The following is a 23,280-nucleotide window of genomic DNA, read 5'->3' as shown; positions in this document are numbered from 1 at the left end:
AGCAGGAAAATTTCCTACTCAAAATGCACACAAAGTTTATATTCACACAACAAATTATAAGGAAAAGTGTCTAATGACAATTTATCTTTAGGCCTCCTAAGAGCAAAATCTTACTCATACTAAGTCATGTTTACCACAGACAACTAAATGGTTACTGTCAAAGGGTATTGTCCAGGTCACCAGATAAACAGCCACAATCAGAATAAAACCTAACAGAATATAATGTTGGCTATGCTCTCCAAATATATGAATTCAGATAATAAATAATATAAAAATCAAAGCAGGACCAAATTTACTACCACTTTCAGAATCTATCTTTTCATATGCATTACTTTGTTAACATCCCATTTATGATTAATCAGCCTCTATTCTGCTTTTGCAAAGCTTTCAGCCAGCAACTCTTTATTTTCACCTGCATCAAACAACAGTTGGATGTTGCTTCTCCTGCACCAAACAGCTTCTTCAGAAATATGCAAACAATCTTTCCGATATTGTCGTTCAAAATGCTTGTTATAACTTTTACTATCATACCCTTAGAAGCAGCTGGGCCACAAGAGTTTATGTCTAGTGTATGTATCAACAGCATTTCATTCATCTTTACACTTTGTGCTTTCATGTTTAACAGCTGCATGAACTTGTATCCTGACTCACTCAATATACATTTTTTAAAGTGAAGGCTGTTTTTTAAAAACACTTTCATTAGCCTTTAAATCAAGAGAAACTGGGTTCCTGAACTGAGCTGATGAACAATTGTTTATCAACATTTGATATAAAAATTAAAATGTTAAAATCATTGGGCTAGAGAATGAAATATGTGTTATTGTAACAAATAATCTCTACAGAAATTTATTCTCAAAAACCAGAACTATGTTGTGACATTCACTTCCATATATTCACTTGAAGTTACTATTAGCCAAAAAGAATGTTTTGAAATTAAAGCAAATAGATGTAGGTGCATTCATATTACAAAAGATGTTAAATGGAAAATATCTCAATCTGATAAAAAATATTGCAATGTGAAAATTACTACTGGTTGCTTTACATTTAAACATTAATGATAACTTCGGCTAAACTGTAGTTTCAACCAACTGCAAACATATATTGTTTACAGAGAATGAAACAAAAGCTAAAACACACCCATAAAACAATTACAACCCCCACCAAACATGACTAGAGATTTGATTTTACACAGGCTTGTTTTAAAGGTATCTTAGAAAATCTCCCCACATGGAGACAACATATTACACTGATAATTTGACTAAATTCTGCTGGGTCGCACTGAATTACATAGAGGTTCTTTTATTTTGTATTGTATGCAAGCAGAAAAACGGACAATACTTTCAAGATTTTTTCAGAATATTCCCCACCCATTTGGTTTATCATAAAAATACAAACGCACAGGTACAAAATGGGACGATATGAGCTGTGGGTTTAATCCAACTTTATTTATTTTTATTACACAAGCCACTATAATGACAATGACACAAGACAACTTTTTAACTATGCAAAGATTTTATTACCAAATATATAGCGCTAAAATTAAATAATTTTTTTTAAAAATTATTTCCCAGAATATGCCGGAGACTAACAAAAAAAGTCATAATCTAATAGGAAATATTACGGCTTTTAAAAACAGAAGAAACAAAACAAAACACACGCACCCCCCCAACTCCCAAACCTACAAATTCACATTGTGGATACACATACACGCCAGCCAGGCTTTCACTTTTTTTTTTTTTTTTTTTAATCTCAGCAGTAGGTACAATGCTTGATGCGTTTACAAAACAAGGCACGGCGGTTCATGGTGCCAGGCTCTGGGAGCAGAGCTGCGGGCGCAGGGACAACCCTTTTTCCCCTCAGGCTGGGGCCTGCGGAAGGGACGCGCGCGGCCCAGGCGGGCACTGGGCCAGGCCCGGGTTAAAGGGGCCGCCGCTGCCCGGGCAGGCCCCGCCCTGCGGCGCGAGGCCCGCCGCGCGGGCGGAGAGACCGGCAGCCAATGAAAGGGCCGGCCCCACCCACCCAGCCGCGCCGGCCCTCGCGAGCGGCCGTTGGCGCGGCCGCGCGCGGACCTGTCCGTGGTGCTGCAGGAGCGCCGCAGGCCGCCGCGGGGGAGCGGGGCCCGCCGCCGCCGCCGCCACCGGCACTGCGCTACAGCGGCACCCGCCGCTCCCAAGCCGCGGCTCAGGCACGCAGGTGCTAACACCTCCGTGGCAGAACGTCCACCAAGGACCGGGTAAAAAGAGCTGGTTGAAGACGAACAGAGATAGAACCCCAGAGGCTTCACCTATGAATAACAAAGCTACAGGAGCTGTGCTACAGGGCATGTACAGAAGCTCGGTCCGCTTCTCTGCGTGTTCGTGGACTAAACAGCAAGACTCGGAACAAAGCAGAGTCTGCTCAAGACATCATTCCAAGAGTCTGGTCTAGTCAACAATCTCTTTTACACCAGAAGAGGCAGAGCTACAAATAGGTAATTCTTACTTACGAGAGGTTAAAAGCTTCTATCTAGATTTTACATTATGTTACTATTCTGAGAGTAGGTGCAGCACATGTGCTCATCATGACCTACGATACAGTTACAGTACACCAAACTGTGTACCCAGCTAGATCAAGTGAGAATCCCAATTCAAAAACAAGGACATAAGAAGAAGCACCTCCCTTCATAACATAAACTTACAGGGATACATACTGTCAGGATGGAAAGACCTTCCGGAAAACAACAAATAGCAAAGAAAAAGTCTTGAAAACACAGAGACATGGTAGGTACTTTGTACAATAATAAAAATAATCCTACTTGAATAAATAAATAACTAAGTAAAGATACTTTAAAACCAGCCAACCAACCAAACAAAAAAAAACACAAGAAGATCTGAAGGTATCCACCATAAAATTGTAAATACAAAAACATTTCCCACAGAATGCTTCATACCAAACCAAAGGCAAATGAGAATTGTACACAAATAAAGCCAAAAACACTCTAGCCTAGGAAGTTAGTAATGAATGGATTATCATGGCTTGAATGTACACAACAGCACTACTTTAATGAAAAACCTTGGCATCCAGGGATGTTCCTGTTCAGCACAGGATAAATCTCATCTCACCAAGAATTCCTGGAAGTCAGAAAGTACACAGTGATGTACAGAGAGAAAAAGTCCAAATTAATTTGGCATTTAGAGGGCACTAATCATTTTGGAATGTCTTCCTTCCTCATATTGCCCAATTCTCTTCAGACAAATTACATCAAATACCTGTGCCATGATGTCCAAATCCATTAGTGCATGATAATAAGTGTTCCATTTAAGTGTCCAATGGCTACTGCATAATGACAATACAGCCTTTTTAAGTTTTATATGTACGTTTCATATCTGTGATGATTCCACAACTACTGATTTTTATGCAGATATATACAAATATTCCTAGACTTTGGGGTAAAACTGTTGGAGATTCCTCAACTAACAAGTGAGGAAACTCTGGATGGTGTGGGCAAGCAAAGGGCCTGGGGTGATCAGAAGAAAAGGAATGTAGCAATCAACACCGAAACAAAAAAAAAAAAAAAAAAACACAAACAAACAAACAAAACAAAGCAAAACAACAACAACAAAAAAAAACAGAGGTGCAATCACTTGAAGCGTATGCATGTACATAAAGAAGTGCCAGTAGAAGACCCCTATGGAGAAAGCTCTCATGCCCTTTCTGAGGAATCAGCATACTTTGATGTCTCCCTGAAACACCTAAATACCAATGAATAAAGCATGAGAAACAACCAAGAGGAATTACAGAGCTTAGTGTAATTACTGCAGGTCCATGACCTCACTGTGATCATGGAGACATGGTGGGATAGCTCACCCAAGTGGATTGCTGTGAAAAATGGATATGGGCTCTTCAGGAAGGACAGACTAGAAAGGCAAGGAGGGAAAGTTGCCCCTTATATGCCCTTATACAGACCCTGGTTCTCACAGGGAACTCGAAGAACCCTGGTATCTGCTGGAAAGACAACATAGCAGAACACAAACCTAGGAAACTTCCTAACACAGGTGATTGTTGTGGTTTAAGCCTGGTCAGCAGCCAAACAACATGCAGCTGTTCGCTCACCCTCCCCCCCCTCCTGGGAACGGGGGAAGGAATTGGAGGGGTAATGGGAGACTCACAGGTTGAGCTAGAAACAGTTTAATAACGGTAATAAAATGAAAATAGTGACAGTAATAGAAAATATAACTGGGCAATGCACAATGCAATTGCTCACCACCTGCTGACCGATACCCAGCCCATTCCCAGCTAGTGATCCCAAAATACCAAGATCCCACAATCGCAATCCCGGAAGCAAGAGAGAACCGCTTCCCAACCACCCCTCCTCTATATAGTGAGCATGACATTCCATGATATGGAATATTTAATTGACCAATTTGGGTCTGGTGTTCTGGCCGTGCTCCCTCCCTGCTTCTTGTGCACGGGCAGGACATGGGGAGTTGGAGAGTCCTTGAAATCTCAGCAGCAGCCGAAAACACCAGTGTGCCGTCAGCATTCTTCTCATACCAAATCCCATGCTAAATCCAAAACACAGCACTACTCTAGTTACCAAAAAGGAACATTAACTCTATTCCAGCCCAAACCAGGACAGTGATCAAGGAGATGTGCGCTGCTAGACCTAATACTTACAAACTAGGAAGAACTGGTCAGGGGACATTAAAGTTGGGGCAATTTGGCTGTAATGACAAGATGGAATTCAGGATCCTTAGAGGAGGGAGCAAGGTAAAAAGCAAGCCAACCCTAGATTTCATGACAGGAAACTGTAATCTATTCAGAGATCTGCTTGATAAAATCCCACAGGATGCAACACTGGTAAGAAGGGTCCAGTAGAGCTGGTTGATCTTCAAGGATCACCTCCTCCAAGCTCAAGAAAAGACTATCGCCCTGTACAGGAAATCAAAGGCAGCAGGAAGCCTGCATGGATGAGCAAGGAGCTTCCAGACTAAACGTAGACATAAAATGGAAGTAAGAGGTGGAAGCACGGGCAGCTGACCCAGGGAGGAGTATGGAGTTCCTGTCTACTTGCATAGGCATAGGGTTGGGAAATGCAAGGTCTACGTTGATTTGAATGTGGCAACAGAGGTGAAGGGCAACAAGGAAGGATTCTACAACTACAAAAGCAGGAAATGAAAACTAGAGAAAATGTCAGTCCACTGCTAAATATAGCAGGGCCCCTGATGACAATACACGCAGAAAAGGCAGCCCCTTCTTTGCCTCAGTGTTTACTTGCAAGACCAATATTCAGGAATCCCAGGCCCCCGAGACCAGATGGAATGTCTGTAGCAAGGAAGACTTAACCTCTGTGAAAGTGGATTAGGTTATGGTGCACTTAAACTGGACATATATATCTTTGGGGCCTAACAGATTGTACCCATGAGTGTTGAGGGAGCTGCCTGACATCTGGACAAGGCTACTCTTAGTCATCTTTGAAAGGTCATGACAACTGAGACACCTTCCTGAGAATCGTAAGAGAGCAAATGTCACTCCAATCTTCAAGAAGGAAGATCTGCTGACAGACTGGTCAGCCTCAATTCAATCCCAGGAAAGGTGATGGAGCAAATAATTCTATAATTTCCAGATATGAAGACAAGAAGGTGTTTGGGAACTGTGAGCATGGACTTACAAAGGGGAAACCATGCTTAACCACCCTAAACTGCCTTCTACAATAAGGTGACTTGCCTGGAGGATGACAGGAAAGCAGAAGTTCATGTCCACTTTAGTAAGGCTTTTGATACTGTCTCCTGTAACACCCTCACCTAGAAGCTGATGAAGTATGGGTTAGGTAAGTACACAGTAAGGAGGACTGAAAACTGGCTGAATCCACAGGATTGTGACCAATGTCACTAAGTCCAGTTGGAAGCAAGTCAGTAGAACCCCAGGGCTTGACCCTGGGTCTAGTACTGCTTAACATCCTCATTAATAACCTGAATGATGAGAACAGAGTGGACTCTTGTCAAGTTCACAGATGATACAAAACCAGGAGTAGCCAGTGGATGTGTGTGACACCCTTCAGAGTGACCTGGAGAGTTGGACAGAGAGGAATTTAATTATGTTCAAATATAAATGCAAAGTCCTGCACATCAGGAGTACCCAATGCACCAGTACATGCTAATTACAAACCAGCTGGAGAGCAGATTGGTAGAAAAGGACCTTGAAGTACACGAACAACAAGCTGACCATAAGCCAGCAATGTACCCTTGTGTAAGCAAAGAAGGTCAACAGCCTCCTGGACTGCATTAAGAGCAGTACTGCTGGCATGCAGAAGGAAGGTAACTGTTGTTGCTATTCAGCACTGGTGAGGCCAGGTCTGGGCTCCCCAGGGTATGACAGACTGGGGCTGGCAGGAGTGGTTCTAGGAAAGGACCACAAAATTTACTAAGGGACTGGAACATCTTTGATATACGAGTGTTTAGCCTGGAAAAGAGAAGGGATGTGTGTGGAGGGCTCTTATCCATGTGTATAACCAAGGAGCTAGACTCTTCTCACTAGTGCCAACCGCCAGGACAAGAGGTAACAGGCACAAACAGAAGCAAATGAAATTCCCTCTGACCCTGCGAAATACCTTTTTACAGTGACTGTCCAGAGAGGTTGCTGAGCCTCCACCCATAAAGATACTCAAAACCCAAATGGAAATAGTGCCAGGCAATATGCTCTCACTAACCCTGCTTGAGCAATCTCAAGAGCTCCTTTCCATTCTCAATTATTCTCTTAAATGTATAAATGTATTTCAACACCATTCCTTTTTTATCTCTTTAATTTTCATAATGCTTTCCTAATATCATGCTCACCACCACTTTTTTTTCCCCACACTCTTTGCATTTTTGCACTTAAGTTTGTTTTCTTCTGTTCTTCCTCCTCTGCTTGGAATTACTTTCCTCAGTGGGAACAAACTAAGCTTCGAAACACTTCTAAAAATCACTCCCTAGAAAGCAAGTCAAGACTCTGTGGTTGCAACTCTGCATGTTTATTAGAGAAAGGATAGTGTTACAAACTCTGAAGATTATAGTTTATGTTCTAGGAAAACGAAGATGCCAAGATCCAAGTCAAACCATTATTCACCTTTAAAAGACACTTTTATCTTAGGATAATTATGAAATGGTTATGAAACCCAAAACGTTCCAAATTTCAACAGCTGGTACTTATGTTTGGTGTTTTGGTTTTGTTTCGTTTGGTTGGGTTTTTTTAATTGAAAAGTTAAGCTATTGAATCCAATCCAGAGAACCAATTTTCTCCCTTTCTCATCACAATTTATGTCCATCATCTCTGGTCTACCTGCCATGTAACACTGCTCCCCAAACCATCTCAACACCCATTTGCTGAATTTACTCTAGTTTACATGTCTCTCTTTTGCACTGAGGTGTAGAGAGGTGTGTTTAGGGGTAGGTGGAATCTAGTATTCTCAATACAGTCTAATTAGTGCTTAGTAAAGGGGAATAAATCACTTTCCTCAGTCTTCTGATTATACTCCTTTTCATACAGTCAAAATACTGTTAGCCTTCATTACATACTGCTGGCTCACATTCAGCTTGCTGTCTACTAGGACCCACGAGTCTCTCATGAGAATGACTTCCCAGACAGTATTGCTGCAAGGGGCTCTGCCTTCCCAGGTGCAAGAAAAATGCATTTATCCTTGTTGAATTTTACAAGGTTCCTGTCAAGCCCATTCTTCCTGCCTGTTCAGGTCCCTCTGACTGGCAATACTACCCTTGAGCTTCCACCAGTTTGATGTCTCTGCAAACTTGGTGAGTGTGCACTGCATTGTCACTGGCATGCTGTTGCTTAAGATATGAAACAGTACAGGTCCCAGGATACACCCCTGCAGTTCCCTGCTTATCACTTCCCAGGTAGTATATAACTCAATAACCAGTATCCTCTAACCCTGATAATTCCATCTTATCTATTTTTAGAGCCATCCGGCTGCCCATCCACCCAGATCACAACATCATAATTGCGATAGGAAACCATGGAACACAGACAAAAAGACCTGCTCAAAGTTGAAGTAAAGGGCATCTGTTGCTCTGCAGTTGGCCACAAAGCTAACCATTTTACCACAGAAGGCAGCCAGGCTTCTAAGGCATGAATTGTTCTTGGGAAAAAATCCACCCTGGTTATTCCAAATCATCTTCACATGGCCAGCACTTCCAAGAGGACTGTCTCATGGTTTTCCTCAGACTGATATAAAGCTGACTGGACTTCTTTGAAGATAGATGCAATGTTTGCCCTTTTCCAGTTGTCAGGGTCCTCCCTGATCTCCATGACTTTTCAAATATCGTACAGAGGAGCATCACTATAACATCAGCCAGTTCCCTTGGCATACTTGGATGCAACCCACCTGGTCTCATGGACTTGCACTGGTCAAGTTATTGCAAGCACTCCTTGACTCAAGTCTTCATTCACTGATGAGGACTCTCCTTAAATGCTTTCACTAGGCACAGCTACCAGAGAGAGCTTGTCAGTGAAGGCAATGAAGACAGTGTCTGTTGATACTGAATCATCTGTCTTTTTCATCAATAAATCTGTATTTTCCTTGTTCAGCCTTGTACAGCCAAAGCAGTGGTAAAAGCTCTGTGTTGCCCTTGATGTCTCTTACAAGTGTCAACTCTGGATGAGCTTTGGTTCCCGTAACACCATCCTTACATGTTCAAAATTCCTCCTTTTTACACTGCCCCTGTTTCCAACCCCTATATACTGACTTTTTGCACTGGAGTCAAGTCATGAGCTTCCTGTTCAGACCTGCCAGTCTCCCAGTACATTTATTAGTTTCTTCATTATCAGGATGAACCAACTTTGCATTTGGAAGAGGTTGTCCCTAAGCACCGGTCAGCTCTGCTAAGCTCCTTTAAAATTCACAGTTGCCTCCTATGGGAACCCATTAATCAATTCCTTGAATGAAACTGAAGTCCGCTCTACTAAATTCCAGAATCTCTGTTCTGCTACTCTGCTTCCCCAGTTCCATCAGGATCTTGGTATCTACTATTTAACAGTCAGTACAGCCAAGGCTACCTCTGATCATCTGATTCCCAAGCAGCTGTTGATAATAAACAGCATATCCAGCTATGTATCACCCTGTTGACCTATCCAGTACCTGTATTAAGAAGTTATCCCCAACATCCCTCAGAGAGCTTCTTGACTGCTTGCATTACAGTGTTATCCTCCCAGCAGATATCAGGGAATTTGAGTCTTCCACAAGAATCAGTGCCTGTGATTCAGGGACTTTTAAAGGCTTCATCATTTTCCTCACCCTGATCAGATGAACTACCACCATGATATCATCCTTTTTGGCCTCTCCCATCCTCATCCACTAGTCTGCTTGCAACCCACTGAGAAACTCCCTATATCCAACCTTCTTCACGTTATGGCAGCCTTGTCCTCTATATTTGCCTTTCCTGAGAAGTTAGTATCCATCCATCTCTCACTCCAGTCATGTGAGCTATATGTGAGCCATCATGTCTCCACTATACCAACATGTCACAGTTCTGTGACTATACACAAAATTAATTCCTCCTGCTTGTTTCCCAGGCTGTATGTATTTGCATACATACACTTGAGATTGGTATCCCTCTTTTACCAGTCCCGAAATCTCTCATTCCCACTACACTGTATCCTTTACTTTCCATGTAATGCTAATGCATTCCTTAACCATGGGTCATAAAGTCCCTTGAACACCAAAACTCTACTCACCATGACGGCCAGCCTGTTGACATAGATGCTGCTTTTGAACCACTTGAGGATCAAGGACTTTCAAGGACAGATGGGAACCCAGTTATGGGCCCCATGGTATTAAAAGCCAAATGCCTGTTGACACAAGCTGTGCAATTAACCAGATTTTGATCCACAGGATTTGCCTACTCCCTTCTCCGGGGAGGATCTGTCCTTCAAAGTCTCACCCGTTCATCATCAGGACTGAGCAGCTCTTACATAACTGGGTTAATTAGTTTGAAAGAGAACACTATCTCTAGTAAGGTAGATTTGGTTTGTAACTCAAATTTTTAAATTTCAAGACAAAATTACAGTACATTCACAGTCCAAAAGATGCAACGTGAATTGCAAGCATGTCATCTACTTTCCCTCCATTTTGGGAAAGCAAACTGAAACACTCAAATACCACTTTCTCCATATTGCCAGTTAAGAACAGGCAATGTGCAGGGAAATAGCAAAAAAGACAAATTACTTCTTATGCTCTCCCTTTAAGAATCAGAAGGGGGAAAGCATCAAAAGATAAAATATTTCTTCCATGTAAGAGAAATAATTACAGGTAAGCAATCTTAAAACTGTAATCCTTCCACTCCTCTCTGCACAATGGAACTTCCTGAAAAAGTGTCCTCTTTAAAGCAGGAAAACAAAGTGCACAGAGGAATAGCTATGCCCAGTGTAGAACCTGGACATCATAGCTATTCAGGGAGTGTTTGTAAAATGTAAATTTTTCTCTGAAGAGAAAGGAGGAAAAGGAGAAACAGGAAATGTGAGAAGAGTTTCCACAATAACAAGTCATCCAAATACCCTTCAAAACATACTCTTTCTGTTCTTTCTAAATTTACTGGGTTTGATTTCATAGGTGCTGAACCAAGGTACTATATCTCATTTATGACCTTGGTGGAGAGGACAATTATCCACAGCGAGCCAGCTCTAGACGTAGAGTCTAGGGTAAAGCAGTTCATAGAAGTGCTTAAGAAGTTCTAGGCATCACCTCTACAGAATCACCATGAAAAATCCCAGCAGGCTTCTTGGACAATGGGACTCTATTTTGATTTTAAGCCGTTGCATTGATTCAAAAGAAGATCTCGTCTTCAAAGGAGGTAACCAGCTCCACTGAAATCATAAGGAGAAAAACAAAGAGGGAAACACAGATTCACCCTTTCAGAAGTTTTGTTGTCTAGGAGAGATATGCTATTGTGTCTGTGCAAGAAAGCTTCAGGAAAGTTCTCCAGCAATTAGAGTTCTTACTGTTAGGATACCTACTGATACAGCATAAAAGCTATTTTTAAAAATGCCTCCAAATAAATCTTGTTAATATTCCACCTATCAGCAAAACAATGTTTTCCTGGATCAACCAACAAAGATGCTGTATTAAAACAGAAACTGGGACATTATTTTGGGTAGAAAATTATACCACACAGTATGAGAACTACACTATCGGGCACCTACCAAGTATGACAACTGCAACATGTTATTATCACAATACGTACTGAGAGGGATAGGAAGTATGAAGTATGGTGCTGTAATTTTTCTAAGTGTCAAAACAAGGTACAACTGCCAATAACGTTTTTTTAGACCAGCTAGACAGAAATCCACAGAAGCACAAGAACTCTTGAAATCACCCAGAACAACATGCAAGACTTGTTTCATTGTTAGTTCACTACTCCGTAATGTGTTTAAGTTCTGTACCTTTGCGAAGTTAAAAGAACAAATATTACGTATGACTTCAGAAATCAAAAGTTAAACATAAACGGAAAAACTTGTTCAAAAGAAGTAAAAGAGGCATCTAAAAGTTCAATCTGTACAGGTAGCATAAAGACTGCATAAAAACATCATACCGTCTTCTGAGAGGAAAAACATGCTAGACATGAATAGAAGGAGCCTAAGAGAAGATAAACAGGAATGTATCCTATAAAAACAAAAAAGAAAAAAAGCAGAAGTGCTCAAATGAGAAGGATAAGTCCCAGATCTGGTAGGGTACATAGAAAAACATAATAAGCATATCTAAAAATTAGACAGATTGATCTGAAACCAAAATAACCCTTTTTTGGGAGCAGGAAGCCTCATAAAAAAAACCTGCAGAACTAAAAGATAGCAAATATGAAACTGAAGATGTAGGACCCTTTTTATTACTTTCCATTACTGCTACATTGGTGAAGACCTGAAATTCATTAAATATTCACTTAGAGAGGTATAAAATCTGCAGAGAGAACAGATTTTTCTGATATTCTTGTATATCTCCGAAGGATTAAACAAAATACAAGTCTTGGTATTGACAGAGTCAAACCTTCAAGGGCTGACATCTAGTACAGAAAGAACTGATTTTGTCTCTATCCTGAAGTCTAGCAAGAAGAAAATGCAAAGCACCATTTGAACTACTTGAGTTTGATTTGGTGTGGTGACTTGTTTGATTTGGTGTGTGACTTGTGAACAGTATCTCTCAACTACTCACCAGTAACAGGCATTTGATGCATGCCCTTTAAAGTGCAAAGACAACCAGACATATTACTCTAGATTACAAATAACTGCTTTCAATCATGAAACAGCAGATACTCCCAAAAAAGAAAAATAGAGGATATTTAAAAAATAGAGGTACACCCTGCAAATTTAGTTAAAAGCGGTTCAAGGGCACCACACATACAGAGATCATTCTGAACCATAAGCATGCACACACTGTCACTAGACACCTATGGTCCTAATCACATATATATTCCATGGTCAGAGCACTACTGTGTCCTCTGTATTCGTGGCACAGTAAGTCCAGTTTGGATAGGCTTTAGACATCCTGGAATTACAAATTTCAGTCACAATACAAATACAGTACAAAGGAGAATTATTAATATGTTGTCAATTCTCCTGTGTAATGATGCCTTTTTCTCCGATGTTCAGTCTCAATCCTCTCTTTGATAATATTCTCTAATCCATATCTGTTTCCCAAAAGATGAACTAATGATGACAGACTGCACAGGACACTTCCTTTAGGTTATGACCGAGACATGAATAAAAGTTACACCTAACACACACACGTATCAACAGATACAGTAAAAATGCACTCATCACATGTTCGTTCTATCAGCTGCAAAACATTACCACAAACAGTACGTGCTCCTGTTATTTCCTGTCATTGTGCCAATCGCTTAAAAAGACCGTTGTCAAAAGCAATTCAGATCAATAAACCAAACATGTAACTATTGAATACAAAACTGTTTTATACAAGCCCCTTTGATGTAATACCAGAAAGGGGAAAAAGTCTAAACCATTAATATATCTGAAGCAACTTTCAGAACTCTGCCTCCCTTTACTGCCTGCTAAAGTTGGTCTTAAGTAATATACAAGTAATTAGTCATTAACATACAATCAATCAATCGCTAACATTTACTCATAAAGCATTCAAAATAGATTTCACCTTTATTTAATACAATTAACTAATGCTAACATTATGGCAAGAGCTCAAGGCAACATATCAATATATAAAATTATAGAATATTAATATATTATAGACACAAATCTCATAACAATTCTAAACTAATTTCTACTACTGTATCTTATGTTTTATTTATTTATATTAGTATATTAATAAACATTGAAACGCTAAGATTAGGTTTTATTTTTCAAACCAACATACCTGAAATGTAAAGCGATTCTTGTTGCAGCATGTTCCTTACAGAAGTTTATGAATACTAGCAGATTTATCCCGTATTTTACTGATAATTGAGAGGAATGACTTAAGTAGCGCAGGCGATACAGAATTATTCCTTGATAAATTGCAGAAATGGCAGGGCTCAGATAATCTTACTTTCTGCAAACGAGTTGATTACTCCATATACAATCTATCAACATGCAAATGAAGTCTGAATTCTTAGTCAGGAAGACAATTCACTGAAATAAGATTCCATTTGAAAAATTGACTTAAATTCATGGCCTCAGAATAGAATACTTGTCAACTGTGCCTTTTTCCCCCCCCCAGCTGCTTTCAGAGGATAGTAAGTGTCAATACTATGGGGAACGCCATGGTACTTGCCACAGTACCCAAGGCATGTGAAGTTACCATCTTCAAATATGAAGCCAAACTATTAGCTTACATAGATTAAAAAAAGACTATCCTATAGAGTTCCAACCAGCATGAACAAAATTTTTTATTAGCCACCACATGCTTTCTTTTGTCAATATAAAACAGATTTTACCATATTTAATAAATGGGAAAATACTGAAAGAATCCATGCAGACAACAGTTTTAAATAATGTTATCAACAGATATTTGAACTTCATGTAAACTTGGTATCTGGACAATTCTGTTTGTAGAAGGCCATGAAGTCCACCTCTGATTCATCAAATGCCATACAAGTATTAAATGCACTACAATTAAAATCTTCATCTCTCTAGACCAGCCTCCGTATCTTAGTCTCCTCTTCCTTTCACGTAAATAATTCAACCTATCTGTTCAATTTCAATTTCTTCTTGCTTTACATTTGAAGGTGGTTTTTTTTGCTTTGACTGCAAAATATGTCCGTATGCCTGCTTGACTTAATACAAGACAACGATAATGCACTGAGATTGTCTAATAAAACTCCTTTTATTCTAAAATTAAAAACCATCCACAAAACAGATTTTCATTTACTTGCATGTTTACCAAGTCAGCATCTTTCCTGTTTCCCAGTACTAGATATTATTGCCTTTTCTTTTTCCACACAATATTTAATTGCACTTGATCATAAGCCTTTTGTATGACTCTTCCAATTAGCTGTGTCCTACAGGGTAAGTCTTCCTGCAGGTACAAAAATTCTCCTTTCTCAAAAAGAAAACTACACTAATACCAGAATAGTCCTACTCATTAAGGAATATACTCCCAGAACAATGATACTACTCACTGAGTAAATGTGGGACATGCCAACATTAAGTCAATCATTTCTTAAGAAAAAAACAAATTTTACATTTGTTCCAGTTTAATTTTAAAATCAGTTTCACTCCTAACATATGAGTATCCATACACCCCCCTCCTCTCCAAGAATGGAGGCAGCAGACTGGATCCATTTGCTTTTAGTTCTTTTGTGTCAGAAAATGAAAATGTTAACAGAATGAGGAAAGCTAATGAGAAGGAGGAGGAAAGTTACAGTGAATTCCCCAAGGAGACTGCCAATAAAGACTGGTCATCTGCTCACCCCTAAGGCGGCAATCACACACAGCAACTTCATATGGATTTCTGCAGAAAATACTGGTCCTAAAGAACTATACATAAGTTTTTAAGTTAAATCGGAAAACAAAGCAGTGATACTCAGGTGACTTCAGCCACATGAAAATTCTCAATTCCCACATCCCACAGTTCCACAGTTTACTCATCAGAAGCTATAATACCTGAATTAAGTATTTTATTCTTTAAAAATTCAAGCTAGCTAGTTCAGAGACTTACTCAATTGTTAGAGAACTATTATTCAGTCAGTGAGATCTAGGGGTTCCCAATTATCTCAAAAATTTCTGAAAACAGATTTTTCAGCTTTCAATAGCATTGAACATATATATTAATACAAGTGTATAAATAAGTAACATATAAATATAAAGGAATATAAATAAAAACACAGTATTATCAATTTGAATCACAGATAATACACAGATAATCTTATGGTTCCCTCCAGCAAACATAAAAATTCTGATTCATAGCTAAGTCCGCACACCATAAAAACCATGCACTGTAACTCCATGACTGACAGCTGTGGAATTGAAGTATTACATTAATTCTAATCTAATGATGACTAGTAGACAAAGAAAACACAACAAACAAACTTTATATGATATGTAGGTATTTTATGAGTTGGTCAAACAAATCTTACCCCAGCAGAATTTTAGCATGAACCTCTTTGTTAGTCCTTGAGATTTCTCTCAAAGAGGTAATTTCTGCATCAAACCAAAATCCTCTTTCTTCTGGAGTCTCAACATTGTAGTTAACCATCACCACATCACCCACTTTTAGTTCACTCCACTTCAGAATGGTTCTTGCTCGCGGTCGAAGATTACTGGTGTCCATTTCTACTATGCCATTCTCTGGGTACCTTGAAAAATAAAATCAACAACAGTAATGATTACGACTCCTGTAACAGTAAGAAGTAAGACAGAGACAACATTTTTCAAAAGCATCAATTTTTAAATGTGCTTTGGGCATATAAGAAACATAGTATAAAAATCTGACCTAATATCCTTTTGAAAGTTTAGTTTTCATCTAAACACAGACTAGGAATTTGATTAATCTCAAACAGAAAAAAACCCACACCTCTATGACCTTTCTCTCTCAAAAAAAAATATAATTAAGTAAATCTATAAGCACTGGATGACTGATTGGAACATGATCAAGTTCAAGCTTTTAGCACATGTATGACCCTTGTTTGCTCTCAGTAAAGACAAAATTCTAATTAAAATGACAATGAAAAAGTACTGAAGATTAAAACGAGGTTTTTCAACTCAGCACATTTCTAATTTAGCTTCGCTTTCATGCATTTGTTACATTTCCATTAACTTCAATAACAACACATTTAGGACAGTTTTTTGTAAAAATTTGACCCTACAAGCACAGCATATCAAATTCATGTGGCCAATATAGTTCAAGTCCACATTCCATGCACCAAGTTTAAAAAAAAAAGTTTAACTACAAAATGTAGTGAGAAACAGAACAGAGTCTCAATGATATACATAAGCTAATAAACTGAAAATGTTTCTCCCTTTAAATTACAAAACCAAAAAATCTAGAAAGATAAATGTGAGAATCTTTGCTTCTCTTTACAACACACTTCTATTGGCAAAAAGTAGTAAGGAATAAAACATAAAAAAAAAAAATAATGGTTCCCTAAATCATAATTAAGAAATTTTGGTTGATTTGCTTTTCACTCAAACTTGGTGACTTTATACACAGTATTTTATATAATATTACCCACAAATTGCTAGCATTTATAAGAGATTGCTTTCTTCCTCCTGTGGTGGCGTATGCCATCACAGCACATACACAAAAATCAAAGAGTAATAATTTCTGAAGAGCTCCAATTCTTTTCCAAGCTTAGAAAGACTTATTTAGCAGAATTAAGATAGTGATATTTGATAGTACTACAACTAAAATTCCAGTGCAAGAATAAGCTTTTAAGATTTGAGATGTTCACTTTTCAGTTTAACACCACAGCCTTCTTAAATCTTGTGTATAAGGCAATTACTCAATGACAGTGAAGCCTGTATAGTTTGTCCATGTGCTGGAAAAACATCACAATATGGGCATGATGAAAACATTGCCTGCAGAAGAGAGCTAGCCTGTTACATAAAGTAAAAAGTAAGATGCTAGACTAAAACAGTGAAGTTCCTTTCTGATACTGTGTAAGCAAATAAAGAATCTTCCATCCTTTAACTAGTACTAGATGAGGTCACAGTAGAAAATTTAACAGAGAAAATTAAAGTAAGTCTACTGACTATAAGCAAGTGCCATTAAAATATTCATTCTTCCTTCTTAACAAACATTGCTGAGGGTGATATACCTTAAGTTACATTTCCATCATGCAATTATTGGTACTTTGACAACAACACTCATGCTTTATAGTTAATTTACCTTTATCAAACAGCACTGTTAAATCATAACAGCAAAATCCTGTCTTACTAGTAAAAGTATGGTTCTCACCTTCCAGCATACCTCCCTGTAGTAAACAAAATAATTTCAAGGTCTTGGGCAAATAACACATTGTAACTTGCTAGACTACTATATAAAGAAATATAAAAACTACTGTCGTTAACAGCATGAAGCTCTAACAAGGCTATATCCTGAAATCAGGATGTCTACTCCTGGACAGTTGATTGAAAGCCCACTGATGTAATTGGAAACATTTTAAGCAAGTTCGTTTTGCTTTGTTTTATGCTTTCTATTAAATCTAACACACCAGATTCCAACTACAGATAATGTGGGGCTGGGCTAGACCTGGCATTGTATCTCCAAACATTTCTTTGTCTTCTACCATGCATGTATCTAGTGTGCCTTAAATCTGTGGGAAGATTAATCTTTGTTTGTTTGTTTGTTTGTTTAAAGAAACATGAAGCAGAACAGTTTAAAAGTGGCTGTACCTTTAGATAAACCAGTGGCCAAGGAAAAAAAACGTACCCGTAACTACTTACAAAGTTAAATCAAGAGTGGTTTCCCCCCAAGATTTTCAGTTCCTAATCATAAAAATCTGCATGACAGGTGCTTGGGATTCAGCCATTATCCAAATGACAGTCTCATATGGTGTACCTCTCCACAGTTCATTTTTACTTGGTTTTGTTTCCAATTTGAGTGTGTACTGCAAAGCTGACATTTGTGGTTTTACGTTTGTCAGGCAGCTTTCCTTTAAAAGAACTATTATACAATTCTACTATAATAATTATGAATGTTTTAACTGTTAATATCCATAACAACCATAAGACAGATTCATCTACATGTAAGACAAAGCAAAAAGTAACTCTGGAGATAATGTCTATTTTCCTGAGTGCCTGTATAATGACACTGCATTATAGGACAACAGCCTACTGAAATCTTAAGACAGCTATGTTTGAGCTACTGGTCAGTTCCAGTCATCTTACAATAAACCCTTCCTAAATCTTGGAGAAGACAGCAAGTAGCACACAGTAAATGAAGATTCATTTTACTTGAACTCCAAAATGAAAATAGGGCTTAAGCATCAGGAAATTAAAGAAGATACAAAAAAAAAAATTAAAAAAATACATAATTTACGTATATAGTGATATAATCGAGTGAGATACACATGAGATCAGTGGGCTCATCAAAATAACTAATGCACATTAAAAAAATTCAAGTGTCACTATCAAAAAAAATGCCAAAACCACAATGTGTGACTTAAAACCGTTTATATTCATAGAAACTTAACTTTGATCAGAAAAATCTATTCTCTTCTGAAACTAAAATCCCTTCAGGTTCTGTTTCTCCTGCAAGACCTTTGGACAAATACATTTTTAACATAATGATTAAGAAATATTTTTTCCCAAAATCAGATGTCATCTTTCCCTCCCCTATACAACTCAGAACAGAATCTTTCCTAATGTACAGCTGAGGAACTTCAAAGATTGTCATTGTTAACAATGACTACACCTCTGTTCTTTGAAGTACCTGATGAAAGAACCCAAACAAACTAGAACAAGATCACTTACCAAAAGACACCCCCAAAGTCCCTTTTTACAGGCAGAAATAAACTAACTGCTCTCCAAAAAAAGAAAAGGAAGGCAGACTCTTCACTGAGTAAATTTTTCTTATTGGCTGGTCAGAAACTTAAGCTCAGAAACTTTGCAATAAAACAGATAGCTTGCAAACAGGTAAGATTTTCTGATGCAAAAGAATTCACCTTTCTTTTGCATCAGGTTCCAGACACTGAATGTTTTGATGCTGTGCATTCACACATAGAAACAGGCTTTTGTGAACATCGGTGAATGCTAGCAGATCTTTAACCATTCACGTTTGCACATAACTGACAGCCAAGGCAAAACAGCAGACACGGCATTTGTCACAAGTTTTTTGAGTTAGGCTCAAAATCGCAGTCACACTATAGATATTAAGCACAGTACCACTATTCATCAGTATACTACGTAATAAGTAAACAGTACTTCCCCAGTAAACTTGTGCCCTCAAATGTATCAATGCCACAATTTACCTAAGTATGAAAAAAACACTCACGCTACCTCCATCCATGTTCATTTTCTAGTTTTAACATGTTGTTTCGAAAAATCGTCCATTAACTTAAAACATAATCTCTTACGTATGCAAGAGTAATATTTAAATATAGTAACACAAAATGGGAATACATGGGCTTATTTACATAAACCAAAATGTAAAAAGTATTATTTCTAACAAGCCTCAAGAATAAAGTGAAAAACCCACTCCAACAAGCTATAATAAATGACTATTGTTAGACAGGAGTGTTTACTGAAAGTGTTTTCTTATTTATTGAGTTACTTTTAAAATCCTAAAATGACCCTCAAAAGAAAACAGAAACATTTTCACAGCAGTGTTCTAATTAGACTAGCATAAGTTTGGTACAGTTGAAATAAAGATGATATGAGACAACTCAACCTTAAAACAGTTGTAGATATTTTCTTGGGTTTTCCATGTTTTTCATGACACTTGGCATCTAATATTGAAAAAAAGTAGACATCATAACAGTAAGCATAACCGTAGACAGTTTAATGAATACCACCCATGAGAAGCCTCATATTCATCATTAAATTTTATTTCCCTGTAATATTTCTAACTGTAAATACTAACAATAGCATAGCAAGAATTTCTTAAGAATTCGTATCTGTGTAGACAGTTTCCATAGCAAAGAATTATTCATGAAGTAAAAATTCCAGTGTTTCTTGGAAATGTTTCTCATTCCTAAAACGTTCAAATACTAAAAAACACATTAGCTCTATGTCACAATATACACTACTCTGCTCGATTTACTGAGAACTTGCAACATAGCCTTCAACACTTTTCCCAGCTATTACTAAAACAACTGGAACTGTAGAGACAAAATTATTGAAACAAAAGTCAAGTATTCCCCATCCCCCCTCCACACTAGTATGGTAAGGAATGTTTGTTCAGATGTGCAATTTCTCAAATTGCTATTTTCCAATAATAATAGAAAGAAAGCATAATTTATCTTCCTAGTCAACAAACTCAGAAGAGAGTCAATTCAATTTGCACCCAGAAATGAAGGAATAAAAGGGCACAAATAAGAAAGAAAAGGAATGATCTCATAGAGGAGGTAAATCTAATTAAGAAGGTAAACCTGAATAAAAACTAAATTCACACCACCATCCCCCAAGAATTTGCTACTTAGGAAAATAATGAGTATAATGTTGCTGTAACATTTTGAGAAAGCAAATGACCCTATACTGTAAGCCACAATTATGAATTAAAAAAATAAATAAATTTAAATATCACTGGGATAATAAAGCTGTGTGTTTGCACTTCTAAAAGATGACCAGTAGCTCTGATAATCTGTTATTACAAGAAAAAGGTAACATATTTCAAAAGACAGAATGGAAGGAATAATAAATACCAATAAAGATAAAAATCAGTCACATGGAACATAAACAAGATCTTGAAAACCTTACCTAAAAACAAGTAATTACAGAATTAAGATGCTTAAACACTGACAAACCGTATTAATAGCCCAAATAGAAACATCTTACTTTCCTACTGATTTCAGTTCTGAGTATTAGTAAAAGTTAACTTCTAGATTTACATCATTGCATTGTGTGGACAACATAAATAATCTGAAAGATGACAAACTGGAAACAGTATCAAAACAGAAGTTCAGAAGCTGTAAGAAATACATATGAGGTTTAAGTTTTAATACAAAACTATTATATAATGAGTCTAAATGTTGTGAATGTAAACAGGTTTACGTCACTAGCTAGCATACAGGATGACAAGTCACACAATTACCGACTTATTTTTTGAAAAACCTTTCCTCAGGTATTCAATTCTGTGAGTGTAAGAACATTTATAGCTGATTAAAGACAAATAAGAAGCAGAAAGAGTTCAACCACATTCTCACTGACCACACCATTTTTTTCAGCCAAGTATCAGTATTGAAGGAAAAAAAAAAGTTTGATGACATTTCAGTTGTTCTCTCAAACAACTACTATGACAGAAAAGCTGCCCTATCTTCATTTCATATGCTTTCTGAAGAGGCATAAGAAACACTTATTTTCTCAAGGTATTTTGTTTTAGTTTGCAGAAAGTGTCTAAATCCTTAGAAACCAAAGCCTTATAAATAATGACAGTTGTCAAAACACTTAAGTCTAATACATGCAAACCCTTCGAGATTATAAAACACAGATTATGCAGTCAGGAAATCCACTGCGAACAGGACAAGGAATCTTAAAAGCAATACACTTCTTGAAATGAAGAGCAGTTGTGTGCAGCCTACTCTCCCAAAATACTTTTGAGCTAACATGCCTAGACAGCCACGTCATAGTGGCAGTCTTTTTCTAATGAGGATGTAAAGAATGAAGATTTATGTGTGATCTAGCAGGTCTCCTACTGGTTTAGGATTGTCCAATAATCTGTAGGAGAGAAAGTTTTGAATGAGTAAACAAATTAACCAATGATATTAGAAACTAGAAAACAAAATTATGCAGCTAGGAGAGGTGGTCCAAGTAGTCATTCAGACCAATTATAAAAAACATTTGTTACTGACAGAAGGTCAAAGAAAATATGTGTTTCTCTTAGAAAAAGATCATCTTAAGAGAAGATTCTACTGGGCAGACAATACAGCTCTCATTCCTCTTCCTCTTCTGAAATTCTGAAGCAGCCAATGTGAACTGAAGCTAACAAGTACCATCATGAAGGCATGGCCTGTAGCTCCTGACATTTCTCCATATTTCTAGCCATTAACTTAGTATCCTTCAAAAGAAATCACCCCCCAGTCTTCTCACTTCAGTTGTTGAGACTACTGCCAAGAATTTGACAGCATACATGTTTCTGATATGCACTATTTCCTGTGCTTAATGTATATAAAGAAAAAAGTGAAATATTTCAGTTAAACATGTTTACAAGATGTATTTGAGAAATACATTGTGTACAAGGGTATTTTGATATTTCTTCACAGAAAACAAAACACAACTGTTTGCATCATGCACTTTCACTAATGCTGCTCAAAGCAGATACATCTCAAAGAAGTAGTGATTCTTTCCCTTGTTCTGCCCCTCACAGTGCAGCCACTGGGCAATTTCATTTGATTGCATCACTAACATAAATAGTAATATTCACTTTATGAACATTAGTTTTTAGATGTATCAGGAAACAAGAACACTTCACTGTACAGCCACACAACCATTAAATTCAATGCAACTTAACTATCAGATGTATGCAGTTGGGAAGTAAGGTAAGATGAAGGAGCAGTGGACCCCTCATCTTACAATGGCACATACTGTTTTTTGGTCTCCAAAAAAACAATTTATCAACAGTGCCACTGGTGTGAATTCTCAGATACACATTTCTGAATATATGTGTGTACACATTTTTAAAGAAAATGCAGAACTATGCATAAATACATTATTTTTCAAGTGTTAATGACAGTCTGGACTACAAATAACAAATGAAACTCACCTGAAATAGATAAGACTGTATTGGTATGTATACTGGCTACAGCAGGACAGAGCATTTTAGAGTGCTAGGCTATCAGAGTCTTTCACACAAAATGCCTTGTATTTTTTTTGTCTCCTCCCTTTATAAAAAGGATGATCAGTAATACCTTTAGCCTTCATTGGGAACTGTTTCTCCTCACACCACTTTCAAGGGGAACTTCTCTTACTGTCTGCAACCCTGATTACTCCTGAATAAACAGAACATATGTGTAAGAAAAAGGTTTAAATAAAAAAAAAGTAATCTTCTTGACAATGAGGACTCCTCTTGTACTTGAAGACCTTCTCCTGCACTTAATTTTTCAAAGCTCCTACAACATGAAATAATACAGGAATAAATGTTTTCCACTTGAGTGGGACAAGATCTGGGAAACAAACAGTTTTAGAAAAAAAAGGTATTTCAAGTAGGGTCTG

At 37.7% G+C, this 23,280-nt stretch overlaps 1 protein-coding gene across 3 annotated transcripts in view; it reads right to left on the bottom strand.

Moving 5' to 3' along the window:
* Positions 1-23,280, bottom strand: part of UHRF2 (ubiquitin like with PHD and ring finger domains 2) — a 92,348-nt gene that overhangs the window by 39,106 nt on the left and 29,962 nt on the right. For all 3 annotated transcript variants that reach the window (XM_042804499.1, XM_042804500.1, XM_042804501.1), the window contains one exon: positions 15,549-15,767. In XM_042804499.1, the coding sequence (XP_042660433.1) occupies positions 15,549-15,767 (219 nt within the window). The remainder of the gene's footprint in view (positions 1-15,548; positions 15,768-23,280) is intronic.

Source organism: Tyto alba, unplaced genomic scaffold (assembly GCF_018691265.1).
Source record: "Tyto alba isolate M040663 unplaced genomic scaffold, T.alba_DEE_v4.0 Super-Scaffold_42, whole genome shotgun sequence".
Lineage (NCBI taxonomy): Eukaryota > Metazoa > Chordata > Aves > Strigiformes > Tytonidae > Tyto > Tyto alba.
The sequence above is the reverse complement of the archived record's forward strand: the minus strand, read 5'-3'. Positions and strand labels throughout refer to the sequence as shown.